Source organism: Trifolium pratense, linkage group LG3 (assembly GCF_020283565.1).
Source record: "Trifolium pratense cultivar HEN17-A07 linkage group LG3, ARS_RC_1.1, whole genome shotgun sequence".
In the NCBI taxonomy this organism is placed as follows: domain Eukaryota; kingdom Viridiplantae; phylum Streptophyta; class Magnoliopsida; order Fabales; family Fabaceae; genus Trifolium; species Trifolium pratense.
In genome coordinates, this window is record NC_060061.1 from 42,407,894 (window position 1) to 42,424,135 (window position 16,242).

General features: G+C 31.9%; 2 protein-coding genes across 2 annotated transcripts; both read left to right on the forward strand.

Annotated features, from left to right (window-relative positions):
• The first annotated feature begins 1,402 nt into the window (after nucleotides 1-1,402).
• LOC123913960 (heterogeneous nuclear ribonucleoprotein F) lies at nucleotides 1,403-6,755 on the forward strand. Its single transcript, XM_045964903.1, has 2 exons — nucleotides 1,403-1,619; nucleotides 5,789-6,755. The coding sequence occupies exons 1-2, from the start codon at nucleotides 1,606-1,608 to the stop codon at nucleotides 6,555-6,557; spliced, it is 783 nt and encodes a 260-aa protein (XP_045820859.1). The 5' UTR covers nucleotides 1,403-1,605; the 3' UTR covers nucleotides 6,558-6,755.
• A 6,803-nt stretch (nucleotides 6,756-13,558) lies between these two features.
• LOC123918466 (cyclin-dependent protein kinase inhibitor SMR13) lies at nucleotides 13,559-14,959 on the forward strand. The gene has a single exon (XM_045970528.1). The coding sequence runs from the start codon at nucleotides 13,885-13,887 to the stop codon at nucleotides 14,308-14,310; it is 426 nt and encodes a 141-aa protein (XP_045826484.1). The 5' UTR covers nucleotides 13,559-13,884; the 3' UTR covers nucleotides 14,311-14,959.
• The last annotated feature ends 1,283 nt before the right edge of the window (nucleotides 14,960-16,242 follow it).

Below are 16,242 nucleotides of genomic sequence, written 5' to 3' on the forward strand. Positions count from 1 at the left end.
CCTTAAAAATTACTTTGTTGCGAAGATTCCAAATATTCCAAGTGGTTGCCAACCATACCAAGTACCGAACACGACCTTTGTCTTTCATTTTGAACAAATCACCAAATAAAGAAAATGATCTCTACCTTCGACTCCGGTTTGTAAAGATGTCCCTAATCAAGATAAAATTTTGTTCCATACTCCCTTACTAAAAGGACATGAAAAAAAAAGTTTTTTGTCCTCAGCTTGTTGAAAACAAAAGACGCATGATAATTCATGATGATTAGTCAAATTACCGCAGTGATGAAAAGTTGTTCTTGTTGGTAATCTGTTTAATAATAACCTTCAACCGAAAACATTTACTTTCAAAGGAACATCCGTTTTTCAAAACCGCTGAATGGCCTCGAGCACATGAGCATCTTGAAGCTCTACCAGCCGCAGGTCTAATAAATATGTGTAATAGAGTTTAACTGTGAACAATCCATTCGAATCCACTGGATTTTAAGTTCTTTATGCAGACATTATAAAATAAATAAATAAAAAGTTCTTAACGTAGAAACCATCCTCACTCAAAATTTTTGTTAAAAAAATATAAATAAATTATAAATTAATAATATAAATGTGGCCCTTGGGATGACTCTACTACAAATTTACATTTTTAACCGTTTAATATTAAATCAACGTCCGGAATTATACACAATTAGTTTTATTTTATTAGTAATATGTAACTCGAACCATCCAATTGCTAACTAACGTATCATAAATAAGAAATTTTATTGTAACAATTTTTAATTTTTATTAATATGTAATTCAAACCATCCAATTGTGAACTCAGTACACATTTCTTACTTGGATATGTACTTGTACACTCAGTGAAGTGGAAATATTAGAATTTTCTACTTCAACACCATACCAGTACATATTCAAATAAGATGTGTACTAGAATGTTCACCAATATAAATATGAAGGTTTAATTGCAGTTTTGGTCCCCTATTTTTCCTATTTTGCAGAATTGGTCCCCTATTTTAAAATTCGACAGTTTTGTCTCCCTAGCATATATTTTGTCTAAAATATTGTGATACAATTTGTTTTAAATTAACTTTATGAAATACATCACATTGCCAATTTATAGTTAAAATTATGATAAGGGAATCAAAACTGTCAAATTTTAAAAAAGGGAGACAAATTTTGCAATGCGATCAAAATAGGAAACCAAAACTGCAATTAAGACAAATATAAAAGTTTCATAAACATGGTCGCACCAATAATATATGTAAAACTGTTTTACACAATCATCCAATAAAAACTTATTAATATAACATGTCATACAACTAATTTTAAAATATCTATATAGTTTAGCAAAATACAAATGCTAATTAGATCTCGGTATAAAATTATTTTATCGTGTCAATGTAAATGTTGATGCATCTATTTTTTTCTCTCTAAGTATAAATATGTAAATAAAAAAAATAAATATAATAAAGTGGGTACGAAGTACGAACTGTGGGAGAGGTAACCACGGCGCGGCAACCGCGACAGAGCACATCGTTGTGAGCGTTAGCAGAATCTTGTGCTACGAATCACTCTCCAATCCATCTTCGTTCAAACTTCAATTTTTATTCTACAATGCTTTACAGAGGGTAACCCTATTTTCTCCCTTTCCTTTCTTTTTTCTCTCTTCACTTTTCTGTTTCCCCTAATCCAAATTGGGGCTTTTTTGTTGTATTTTGCTTTCGATTCAAATCTTTAGGGTTTAATTCATTATCTCATCTAATTACGTGTTTTAATTCTCTTTTTCTGTTATAGTTTAGATTCTTTTATGCAATTCCAACTATTTTCAAACCTATTTTTAATCAAAAGTGGAAAAAGAATATTAAAAATATCATTTTCGTGTTAATTAGAGTGTCTAGTGATAAGTAGTGATTTACTTAAGTATTACTATGTCAATAAAGATTTATAATTGATGCATAGAAACAAGTGTAACAGGTCATCTTTTTTAATATTATGATGACAAGATTTGGAATTTTGTAAGTTTAATTTTGGTTGTTGCATTCAGAACACTACACTTCCTGAGCAAGTCTTAGTTTTTGTATTAACATTGTCATGGTTCTTTATGTTGTCTTTCTGGGTTTGTAAGGAGGGACACATTTGTTGTCAATAATCTGTGCCGGATAAGTTCTTGATATAGGTCCATATGTCAAGTCAGGGTCCACTTAGAGGGTAAGAGGGAGAGTTAGTTAGTTACACGGAGAGAGAGATAGAGGAAAGTTGAGTCTATTATATAAACGGGAGAAGAGAATATCTATGCATCTGGGAGAATCATTGTGTTAGATATGGATGGAGAGCATTTTTGTTCTCTGAAGGATTAGAAATGACAACATCTGAGAGGGAGAGAAAGTTGGGTAGCTCTTAGAAATTATGGGTTGGGCCTAACTCAATCCTACAACACCGTATTGTCAGGTGAGGATTGCTTCTACTTATTAGCCCATGTTCAAGCTATCTCACATCCGATGTGGATGTGGGACTCTTAACACACCCCCTCACGCCCTACACTATTGGGCTTGGTGCGTGAATATAAATGGTCGGTGGTCTGATAGCTGAAACCTTATAGCAGGTGGCCCAACGGATCTTGGAAGAGGCTTTGATACCATCTTAGAAATTATGGGTTGGGCCTAACTCAACCCTACAACACCGGCTTGTAAGGTGATAATTGACTATACTTATAAGCCCATGTTCAAACCATCTCACAAGTGATGTGAGACTCTTAACAGTAGCACCTATTGTAGAAAAGATTGTGGAAATTTGGCTTAGGCAGTTTGGGCATGTAGAGAGAAGACCTTTAGATTCTGCAAACAGAGTACCTAGGTGGAGGGTAGTCAAATCATTAGTGGCAGTGAAAGACCTAAAAAACCTATAAGAGAAACTATTAAAAAAGATCTTGAAATTAATGAGTTGCATAGGGATATGATAGAACACTATGGCGTCATTTGATCCATGTAGCTGACCCCACTTAGTGGGATAATGCTTGGATGTTGTTGAAGGGGCTTTGCTCTAGGCAGCGGTAGGAATACTCATTTTTCTGAAATATCTTCATTTCAGAATTGTTGTTCTCTGAAGGATCTTAGCTCGGGGTTGGGGCAGTAGGCATACTCATTCCTATGTAATCACTTCATTTCAGAAATAATACACGTTTTCATTTTATTACTGAACTGTTTTTGTTCCTTTAATTTCTGCTGCTACTTTCAGGGTTCTATCAGTGCCCGTTTTCTTTCGAATTTCTGTTTCTAGAGAATAGTCGTTTAGTAAGGAATTACGATGCATTTCATTCTCCATTGTTTAAATTTAAAGCTTATTGGTTTTATGAAAGTGAAAAATCCCATTTTAAATGAGGAGGATCTAGGGAAGAATATAACTTTTTTGGATGGTAAATTATGCAGAGTTGAGTGATTAAGCAGATTAGGACAAGCCTCTAAGAAAGGGACATTTACCATGCATACATCTTCTCAAAACTTGACTTGGTCATATAGCTAACCATGTTTGGTAAATGAAAGTGTTGTAAAGACATGAAAAACGATGCAAAGTTGGTGTTATAATTTTATTTTCCATTTTAAAAATGCATGTTCAACACTGTTGTCAATTCATGATTAAGCCAGTTACATTAAACTGCTGCAAACCTACCACTGTAAGCTACTTAGAAAAAATCATTTAGGATAACAGTGATTCGATGTATAAAACATTTTGTATGCATCCAAATGTAAGTTATGCCATATGCTTAAACAAACTATGTTGCATTGGGCACATTTGGGTCGGTTTTTAGTTTAAGTATTGAGATTTTTGAAAAACAAAACTAGTTCAGTTTTAAGTTTCAGTTTTTGCGGTATATCAAAACCAACACTAGTTTTCAGCTGCCAACCTTATAATTTCCTAGGTGCTGCCACTTTTGTTAGGCGTCCTCTACCACTGCCACTGCTCATGACACACCACTGTCACTGACTCTGGACACACGCCACTGCTGTTTGCATCGCTTGGCACCTTCCGTTGCCATTCCGTGGCACCCTCTAGCGCTATCACCAACGCCGAACACCTTCCAGTGCAGTTGCTGCTACTCGTCATTCCTCTGACACTGCCATCAGCCCCCCTCTGTCGTCATTGTCTGGCACCCTCCATTGTCTTCACTGCTATGTAACCCTCTGCTCTGTCGCCGTCATAGAAAGACTAGAATTTTTTTTTTTTTTTTTTTTGAAAACTTATAAAGCATGCATTTGAAATACTTTTTGTTTTCAAAATGCATTTGAAAACCTAAAACTTACAACCATCAGTTGGGACCATAGTTTGAGACTTACTTGGACAATAACGTGCTTATGAAGTTGTGTTTTCCTAAGTTTCGTAATGGATTTTAGTTGTTTGTGACTATGGGATATGTGTTCTTTGCTGCTTTATGATATTTATTTACTTAAATGAATAGAACCGTTAGATTGCTTCATCCTCGCTGCGGGCCAAATATCTAGTCTAACTCTAAATAGAAGTTGGTAGGAGCATATTCATATGTGGAAGTTAAAGGATGTGCTCAGTTGATTACTTTTTGAGTTGCATCTATGGGTATAATGGAAAGAGTTTTTGTTGACTAATGCTTCATATTTAATGGAAATGAATACGTTATAATTATATAGTAAGTTTTTCTTAACTTTGGTGTTAATCTTTGTCTGTTGATGCTTTCGATATTGTTATGTAGGATGCTTAATGAATTGATCGAGTTTATCTTCTAATTTAGATTGGATATGTATTGCATAATAACAGGTGCCATTAGAATAAAATTAGACCTAAATTTGAGTGTAACTGTTATGATCCATGTTGAGATTGAATTAAATGAGAGGTTACTTGTGTACTTTGCACTTCTATATGCTATTTAGTTTTTTATAAGAGCAATGTTTTATACTGTTTTTAGTGCAATATAATTTGATTTCATTGTCTTTTTAGAAGAATCTTTTTCTCGTCTTTTTTTTTTTTACTCATTTTTTGCTCAAAAGCGGTATGCTAATGTAACAAATGTTTATTCTCACTGATTTATTGCGTACTTCTTTATTTTTTTAGTAGGTGCATAGCTAAATCCTTGAACTTTTATTATCTCCATAGATTAGTTTTTATTCTGTATTTCTGTTTGAAGATAGGAGGTTTTAGTGGTCCTTTTGTAATAATTGCTAATTTTAGTTGTTTGACTTCTTTATTTCCCCTCTCTGCTAAGTTTAATCGTTGTTGTCTGTTTATCTAATTGTTGATCAAATTACAGAATGGAGGATAACATAATTGATGTACTGATATCCATCGTTACTACTTTGGAGGCATCTAATTGTTTGTCTTGTGACATGTCTTAACATATTTCTCCAGTGTGAATGACCGAAGAAAAAATAACTTGTGTCTTTATTCTCGTCCATTATCCAAACTGACAATGGTCATATCATATGTTAACATTGCTTTTGATGTTTCAATTTTGTCGTCATTCTAGTTTCAATCTTCTTTTGCTATTAGATTTAATTGTGTACCGCATTCAGAAGGACTCTTTGTATACATATACTTACATCTAATTGTCTGTATTTCAAATTTCAAACCTGAATATTTTTGGGATAGGATTCTTTTCCTGTCTCGGTTGTATGAATTCTAATTATTTTATCATAGATGTCTAGACTCTTGAGTAGATTGTAATGATTACTGAAATTTTTAAAATCAAACTTAGATTGCTTCAATATACAATGTTTGTTGACTATAATGATAATCTTATTGACTTCAATTTTGGTTATTAATGAAATTTCAGTAAATTTGCTGATGGTGGTGATGGACGGGAAATGGCATCAAAACGTCAGCGGACCGTTGATGCAGGATCTTCATTCTATGGTTCCCCAGGTTCCAGTTATATGTACAATCCATCTCCATATGGATATGTCAGCCAACCTCCCCCTCCTCCGCCGTTCCCTGTTGTTCGGCTGCGTGGACTTCCATTTGATTGCACTGAAGCTGATGTGGCTGAGTTTTTCCATGGTCTAGACATAGTTGATGTTCTTTTTGTTCACAAAGGTGGCAAGTTTTCTGGAGAAGGCTTCTGTGTTTTGGGGTATCCTCTTCAAGTCGACTTTGCTCTTCAAAGAAACAGGCAGAACATAGGTAGAAGATACGTTGAAGTTTTCAGAAGTAAGAGGCAGGAATACTACAAGGCAATTGCAAATGAGGTTTCAGATGCTCGTGGTGGTTCACCTCGTCGAAGTGCTCCCCGAGCTAAATCATATGATGAAGGGAAAGATTCAGCTGAGCACACAGGGGTGTTGCGACTGAGGGGATTACCTTTTTCTGCTAATAAGGATGACATAATGGAGTTCTTCAAGGATTTTGTGCTATCGGAGGATTCTATTCATATTGTAATGAATTCAGAGGGTAGACCTTCTGGGGAGGCTTATGTGGAATTTGAAAATGCTAAAGATTCAAAAGCAGCCATGGCAAAGGATAGAATGACACTTGGGAGTCGCTATATAGAACTATTCCCCTCGTCACTTGGTGATATGGAAGATGCAATTACAAGAGGACGGTGATTGCTTGGTGGGTTCTCTCATTTGCTCTTTCATATTTATAACTGTTAGGTTGATCTTATAATTGTGACGATTTTGCATGAGGAGATATTTTATCACTGTATTTGTTTTAGGATCAATATGCGCTTTTTAAAGTGTGCTGATAATTAGTGTGAAGAACAAGATTGAATTATATGGAACTTTTTTTTGGTCGGTCGTCCAGTACCAAGTCTCTTTCCCTCCCTGCGAAATCAGGCACAACGTAAAATTGTTTAGATCTTGTTTTTAGGTGAATGTTTGTTGATAAGGCAAATGCGGTAAATGTGGATTGCATAATCTGGGGCATTCACTCTCAATCAAGGGCTAGGAATATATTAGGGAGTTTCTTCCCCCTCCCACCTATGACTCTTAAAAACCGTGTTCATCCGGATTTACTCATTCCAATGGGAAAAACATTGTTTTGTCTGGATTTATCCATCTAGACACGAGAAAAACAGTTCTAGATATAGTAATCCGGAGGGGTGTGATTTTTAAGAAATCTTTCGCGGATAAATGCATCAATAAACCATGTGTTAAATCTTTTGATGTTGTGATCAATCATTAATCACTTCATAACATGATTAGCTATTCTAGTGAGTAATTAGTTCTCTTTTTCTTTTTGGTTAATTAGTTGAACGTAGAATTAATTATATTGAAATTTAAACCAAAAGGTAGACTCTCCTAGGATTAATTATATGTAGTAAGTTGTAACTTCCTCAAGAGCAGCAGATTCAACTCTGATGTTTTTAGTTGTCTCTAAGAATTGCATCATTTTAAAAAACAACCTTCCCTTCATTATATAAATCATCATTTTTAGATCAATATGCTTGTCAATCTCAACTGTTATTTCTCACAGTAAACTTCTCAGTATCATCCTAGTTTTACCATAGGTACAATAAGGGGGGGTCTACTTAATTTGCAATGTCATCTACTGTTCAGTTAAATGCCTTTGAATTTGAATGCCTATGAACCTTGTTGCATAATTACTCGTATCCCTAATTCACAGTATAAAGTGTCATTTCAATTACATTATAGTTTAGTTGACTAACCTATGAACTTGTTTGGTCCAATAGAGATGTTAGGCAAACACAATTTTTTACTACTAGCATTTGCTAACATTTAGTAAATTTGACATTTTTTTTTTCTTGATAAAATCTAAAATATTCTTTGCACATAACTACATTTTTGAATCTGTGAAATTAGTTTCTTTTGTTTATAATAGATTTTTTTTTTTTCTTTTTCGGAAAACTCAGTATCCGGCCCTTTTTTATTTATAATAGTGTGTCTGAAGAATGTGTTTTGTTTTCAAATGACTCATTTTAGGAAAATACAATTTAAATTGGCTGCTGTTTTAAATTTTCTTCACCCAAAACTTATATTTTAAAAAAATTAGTATATTTTGTCAAAAAATAATAATTAGTATACTCCTATTTTATTTTTTTTGGTACTAAAAATTAGTACTGTATACTCTACTATGCAATTATGAGAATAGTTAGCCCATAATGCTAAATAAAGATGATTTTATAAAACTATTACACTCATACCAAATTTATTTAAGTGCTAAAAGATTTGAACTCTTTAAACAAGTGATTATGCATTTGATTTTTGAGTCTTGTATAGAAAATAATATTTTAAGGTTATTAAGAACTAACGGAGTAATATTTTAAGGGTCATATTAACATGTGCCTTAACGGCACATATTAACATTCTTCATATATTAAAAGTTAATGTGAATATGTTAAAACTATTACTATTGTTTTATTGTAATAATTATGAGTTTCACAAATAATATTGTTTTATATAAGTTGCAATTAGCCTTTGGATCTTTTTTTTTCTAATTATTCTAAAGTGTGACTAACACTCTTTTTAAATTTTTTATTTTCTTTCACTACGTTTTCATTATTCTAAAGGGCTGAGAAAGTTTTATCAACAAAAAAAAAAAAAGGGCGGAGAAAGTACAATGGAATATTTTATTTGTGTATATTTTTTTCTTTCTAGTAGAGTGATAATAACACATCACTGTTTTTTTCGATAGGCCATACTAACTCATTTGTTATCATTGTAGGGACAACCCCCTCGGATTCTTCCAAGGTTCAAATAAAAAAGTGAAAGGACACAAATTTTATAATTGCTTGTTCTATCATGTCTTTTGTTTTCATACGGCAGTTTTTAATTTTTTCGTTCTAGCTAGTACATTGTTTTGCACAGATACAGAACATTAGTAAATAATACTAGAAAACTTGTGTACATTCATGGTTTACACATGATGGAATCTGGTTTGTTATTGGGATGGTGTCCAGTGATAATTCGTGTGAATTAACAAGAATTAATTAATAGTTGTAGAAATAAAATGTAAGTACTTGTCACAATTAAGTTATTTCTATTGTCATGTGATTCTCATATGGATAGGTGTTACATGGTTTCTTCGCAACTCCACAGAACATTTATAAGTATAATAACCATCAATCATCAAATCAGTTATACTAAAATGGCTCAGGTAAGCCACTAGGTTTGGTCTAACGGTGAGGAGTTTGGGTAGTACGTTATAGGTCATGAGTTCGATTCTCAGCTCATTGTAAACAAAAAAAAAAGTTCACGTACATTGAACTACAAAATCAACAAGAAAAATGTAATCCAAAAAATCAACAATCTCTCGTAAAAAGAAGTATGTAGTACTACAAAATCATAAGTGCATCGTGAATTTGTGCACAAGATATTTAAATGTTGATAATCTAATAGTGATAATAATAATAAAATATTTCAGAGTTTGTCGTGTTTGTGTTGAGGGAAACCTCGCTGCAAGATGGGTTAGATTTGTCGCAAGACGGACAAGAAGTATTGTTGCATTCTGATGGTGAATGAATGAATGAACTCAACGTGTTGAATAAATTGCATATTTTGATGGTCAATTTTATTGGATACACATGCATGCATGGAAAAAAGCATCTCATGGTTAAATTGCATACATGAATTTCATGCAATAGACAATAGTGTGAGTTTGTGATTGACTCTATTAATGATATTATTGATAGTAATTCCAAATCGGTTGATTTTGAAGGAGCAATTCCAAAATTTACGTATGGATGAGGGTACGGAAATCTCTAATCATCTTAGTACTTTGAATAATATTATTTACGAGCTGGAATCTATTAAAGTTGAGATTAATGATGAAGATAAAACGTTAAGGCTGATTTTGTCCCTTCCAGCTTCTGATGTTCATCTCAAACCTGTTTTGATGTATGAGAAGGAAAGTTTGAAGTTGGAAGAAGTTGCAACTAAAATTAATTATGAAGAAAGGAGGATAAAAAAGATGAAAGCACTTCATTAAAATCGATGTTGCTAACTAGAAGTGAGGCTAACGGTAAGAAGAAGATTCATGCAATGAATCTGGCATGCTAGAAGTGTAGAAAGTCTTGAACATGTTAAGAGAGATTGTTCAGGTGGAGCAGTATCTGAAAATGACTCTGAGGCAAGTGCTAGCAACGTCTCCCTTATTTAGGGAGATGATGATGATCTTATCTAAAAGATAAAGTGCGTCCTTATGATATTTCTGATATACACACGAACATTGACTGACATTTATGTGAGATGTATCGATGGCTGAAGACCTTCCTAAAAGCAATTATGAGAGTTGCACAATAACCTTTCAACAAGGTTTCAACGTGAAGAAATTCTTGGAATGGTCCAAATCCAAGTGAAGTGTATTCTTTTTAGTGGGGTATGATTGTCGGTATAGACAATGAAAGCGGAAGATTAAACTCTTACAATCAAGCTAGAGATTGTTGAGGTTGATTGTCAAGCCACACATTGTCCGGTATCTTAAATAAAGAATTAATGAGGTTAAAAATTTGCTATTAGAGAAGTCTTAAATTGCTTAGTGTGGTGAAGCAAGTGGAAGAACAAGACTATATATTAGATCTTAGTTCTTTATTTTTATATGCATCAGTCAATAACATTTTAAACTTATATCTGACTTAGTTTAAATATTTGTTTTATGAAAGTGTGGTTGTATTGAAATATTAGGGTGAGAGTGAGAGAGCCTATATATTATAAAAAAAATTACATAGTAATAATTCTCTTGTCGGTTTAGATGACAGTTGTAATCTTTTATTTGATTTTAGAATTTCCACATTCTTAGTTCCTCCCACTTGTCTGCATACTCCATGTTTCAGCACCTTGTATAATCCTGATTGTATCAGCACATTCTTGACTTGTACTTTCCACAAGCCAAATGTGATTCTTCTATCAAACTTCTCTATATCAAATTTCATAGTGCTTGAATAAGACATAGCAGTTGCACACGAACTATAAACTGTGCATCATGTAGGTTTCTAGGAAAGAGAGGTGAGTCACAACAGACACGCTTAAATATCAAGTCTTTCCTTAGCCAGAACTTTTCTAAACATAACACTTTCACAATATCACACTTCTTTTTCTGACGTAGAAGATCAGACAATGTTGCAACCACAAAGCATACTAAACATTTGTTTTTATATATATTATTAAAAAAATTATGGTCAAATAGCGACACTTAAAAGTAGATTATGTGAATAATGCACATGGTCAAATAGCGACACTTAAAAAGAAATAGAAAGGACCAAATTATTTTCATATCCAGAAGTCAAGAATCAATCCTCTAACCCTTTGCTTAACTGACCAAAAATCTTACTAACTCATTTATTTATTGTTGGTTATGTTAATTTTTACTCCATTAATTAATTTACCTTCTCTAAAAGTAAACCAAATATAAATTGTCCTTGCTTGTTTATTCTCCAATTATCGATCGTTGCAAACCTATATAGTTGCCAATAGCTGCTCACATCAAACTCTTTAGACCTGCATTTATCCAAATAATAATCCAAATTATGCAATTCCAACTTCAAAAAATTCTTTGGTGGTAAATGTGTAAATGAAAATTGTTTATTGTATCACATGAATGAATATGTGTGTAAAACGGAGCAATGGAATATCCATGCAGGTGGTAGAAAACACCTTCCTAGGATCCTATGAGAAAATAATAGAAAAACAACTATATAGGAGTTTGATTCTGATAAGGTAAAGCTATGATTTAGGGATAAATGACAAAACAATGGGACTATAAGACAAACACTCTGTGACTCTTATTTTTCAACCCTTTAAATTAAATAAATATTAACCAGACAAACATATCAATTAGTGGCTACACAAATTAAACTATTATGAAGAATCAATGAAAAAGTAAAAATCTTAAACTATAGTACATGTTAATATTTCCTCGGGCAATGGATATCTTATCCTCCAATGTAGTACAACAATTTACAATTATATGTGACCAAATAACAAGACTTTGATGTGCAATTTATCATTTAAATATAGTTAGTGCTCATCCATTTACATTCTAAGTAAATAAAGTAAAAAATTATTTATACATCATTCTATTGAAAATTGCGGACAATTTTTTAACACGTACGACGTAACTTTTCATGTTTTGATCAATGTAAAAAAAAAAAAAATACAAATGAAATAGCTTAACAACATGTTTGGAAATGTAATGTAGCACCTTGGTACTCAAAGTGTAGTAGATAACACACGCAGAAAATCATGTTTTCAAACACACGCAAGGCATGTATGGCTTTGTGTTTAATTATTGCTAATATTTGTGAATAAAAAATATTTTTGTGGTGACATTAATATTTTAAAAATATTTAAAGTCCTAAAGATTTCATCAATTAAAAATGAATATTCCTAATTAAATATATAGCATCGAAATTTAAAAGGTTAAATAAATTTTTAGTCGTTCAAAAATTATCAAATTCTATTTTTAGTTTCTATAAAAAAATCGTATATTTTAGTCCCTAAAAAATTATTATGCACGCAATCTTATTATAAGAAGTTGCTAAAAGCAAAACTCAAAATTTGATTTTTTTTTTTAAGTCAAAAAATTTTCGTTACTTGTATTTTTATCTCTCTTGAAATATAAAAAATTCATATTGAATTTTTCTCATTTTAAAAAATTGAAAATTTTTGTAAAAATCTCTTTATAGTACTAAACATGTCTGAAAAAAAAATTATTCCAAAATTTAAAGTTTAAGAATAATTAAACAATTTTTAAAATTTTTAAAAAATAACATGAACTAAAACTTAACGCATAAAATTTTATAGGGATGAAACATGTAACCCTTTTTTATAGGAATAAAAATTATAATTTTAGTCCACATGAACATAGCTTCATTGTTAGGGACATTGCAAATTATTGTAAGAATTGAGGTTCAAATTCAGGTACTTCCACTTATTCATCTTAAAAGATAATTTTTTTTCCACTACTTGATATCCCACATTTATTTTGAAGGTAAGGTATAAGGTAAATTCTCAATACATTATATTATATGTTTCTAAGTAAAAAGTGACATTTTTTTAAGGCCAAACGAAAAATTACCTTAAATTAAAACTAGAAGGAAAAGTTGGACAAAAAAAAAAAAAACTAGAAAGAAAAGAAGATTTTGAATGGTTTAATCCAACTCTTAATAATGCTTTTAGTACTTATAAAAATCCTAGAAAATTTGAAGTAATCATAAATCATACATGAATAAAGTTCAATAGGGTCCCCAATATTTGAATGAATTTCTCTCCCTCTCTCTTTAATTCCTAAGGGCAGCTCTGCCCGCTGCCCGTAATAATAAACCTTAAAATAACCCTAAAAAAGTGCTCACAAAAGTGTAATAAATCACTACCCTCCTCCAAATCATACTCATTTTCATTTCCCCTAAAGTATTAAAATTGAGTCTATAAAACCCACCACTTCACTTATTTATTCTCTTCTCATATGCTACTAACTCTCAACAATCCCTTTCATGATTTTGTTTTCAAAGTGTTATTGTCATCATCATTACCAATTATAAACTTAGGTTTATTTAATTATAATTTGTAGCACACCTCTTCAAAACCTCAAATGGGTGCTCAAAAACCACATACATAAATTTACTGTCTTTTTTAAGAAACCTGTCTAGGAGATTCCTTATTTTGTGCCTATTATGTGTTTGATATAAGTTCCAAGTGAAAAAAAAAAATCATCATTACTAAAAAAACTTCTCTACCAAACAAGTCCTTCCCTTATAACTTGAGTCAAAATTGATTATTCCAAAAAGCACTCTCCAATTGGTTAAGTTGGTGTCATACAAGTGTGGTTGGTTCTTTACCCTGCTTCTCTTCTTAGTAAAAGTTTCAATCTTGTTGCAGCTTTTGTTAATGTTAGTTTATACAATTATACTACAAACCTTTACTAAGTTCTTTTATAACCAAAACCAAATCTTTCCCTCTTTGTTGTCTCAAAAAAATGGCCCCTTCTGGAAGAACAACAGCAACAACAACAAACAAAACCTTAAGGACCACAAAAACTACTACAACAACAACTAGAAGAACAAGAACAAGACAACCAAGAAGAACAAACAGCAAGAAGAACAAAAAACAAGAGATGATTACAAATGTTTTGCCTTCTAGTTGTTTGTCAAAAAACTCATCAAGGGAAGAAGAGAAGATGGAAATTTCTGAGGTAATTGATGTTTCTAACAGTAATAGTCCATGTTCAACACCAAAAGGTCAGAAATTTAGGATACCAGAGATTTCAACATGTCCTCCAGCACCAAAGAAACAAAGGGTAGTTTCAAATTGTTCTTTAAGAAGGTCACCACTTTCATTCTTTGTACCTCCTGATTTGGACCACTTTTTCTTGGTGACAACATTTCCAGATGTTTCAGTTTGATTTTTGTGTGTTTGTGTTAATAGCAAGATACATATAAAATAAGCTCATGACAATCACACTTTAGAAGATGGACTTTTGAAGTGGTTTTCATAGGAAATGAGAGGCATATATGCTTTAAGAACTTTTTTTATTAGATTTTGGTTTCTTGATGTTAGGAAACAGTTACTTAGTTATATGTTTGTATCAACTGCCAGTTTGACAAAATCACAGTAACACCGTAATTTTGTCTGAAGCTCCAAAGTGTAGCTTATGTCAAGATTATAGTGGTTCGTCGTGATTGTGACATACTCGGCATGAATCCAAACATAAACTTAGCTAGCTTTCCCCTTTGTTTAGTTTAAGCTAATTTTAGCTTTGTAACAACTTGTAGTTGTAGAGTTTGTTAGTTACTGAATTTAGATGGAGTGGTTCTCCAACTAATTTTAGTATTTTACATTTTTAAGCTTAGTTTTTTTTGTCTTTGTTTTTATCTCTTATAGAAGATATGTACTGACCTTTATATTTAAGTGTGATGAGTGGAAATGTAAATGGGTTTGGTTTGAGGTTTTGTGAATGTTTCAAGCTTGAAACTCTACAAAGCTTAATTAAGTTGTTAGTTAATCACCTTGAGATAAAGCAAAGACATATACTTCCCTTTTGTATGCTAAAATCTGTTTTATTTTTCTCTTTTTCAACTTATACACTACTTGTACTAGTGATGGTTGTGATAATTAATTTTAATTTTGAAGGCTTAGGTTTATTTTGTTTCTATGGTACATTGAATGCTGCAATTAGTTATGTAAAGATTAGACAGTATGCCCATACTCAGCATCAGAAAAATTTATTTCAGAAGCAGTACTATGTACCCTGCTGCTGCTGTCCCATGTATTATGCAAAATGGTGTGACAAATTCCAATTAAAAGCTTAAAATCTTCAATTTGATGTGATTAGAGAATGGTGTGAGTGAGTGTCAATATTGTGTGTGATACTGATAGGGTTGTAACAAGTAGGTTTGAGAGTCCACAAAAAAAAAGTAGGTTTGAGATTTTTTGGAGGGAAAAATATGAACCAATTGAAAATGGGTTTGATATGATTAGGGAATGGTGTAAGCATCAAAGCATCAATATTGTGTGACATGTAGAGTTGTAGTGAATAGGTTTGATTGGGGTTTTTTTTTTTTGACTCAAGGTTTGATTGAGTTTTTGGAAGGGAGAAAATCTGAACCAGTTAAATATAATTTGATTTTTAATTTGATTTTTGCAATATTTTATTATAAAATCTAAAAAAATAAAAATTAAGTGATGAATAACATGTTGGTTTGTTTTGATTCAATCGGGTTGTCATTTTTAAAATTTAAGAAATTTATTTTATTTTTTTTTGAAGCAATTAAGAAATTTATTTTTATAAAATCTAAAAAATAACATTTTATTTTCTAACAATTAGCCCGTTTGGATTCAGTTTATTTTTGAGCTTATGAAAATAACTTATGCAAAAAATAAAGTTTTATGTTAACTTATAAGTTTTCAATGACGAAAATTGTATTTTTATAAGTTATTTTCTCATAAATTACATTGAAAAGTTTATAATAATGCATAAAAACTTAATTATTTGAATAAGTTATTTTGCATAAGCTAAAAAATAAACCAATTCAAACGGGCACAATATAGGATTTTGTTTTTTTGTTTCAAAGAGCCCACCACCACTTATCATCCACATCAACGGTAAGACAAACATTAACCGTCAAAGCAGTATACTCTTTGACTTCCTCCTCCTCCCAAGTTAAAAGTCTCTTACGCCATTTGCGCCAACCGCCCACACCCCTATCCCACCCTAACCTAGTCAGCTTCACCGCGAAGCATCTTTAACTAAAGAAAACTCAAACAACTTGTTAAATCTATTCTTAAAATAACTACCATCCAACCACTTGTTTTCCCAAAACATCATATGTCTCCC

Coding starts and splice junctions, on each gene's coding strand:
- LOC123918466 (XM_045970528.1), top strand. CDS start 13,885: ATGGCCCCTTCTGGAAGAACAACAGCAACAACAACAAACAAAACCTTA.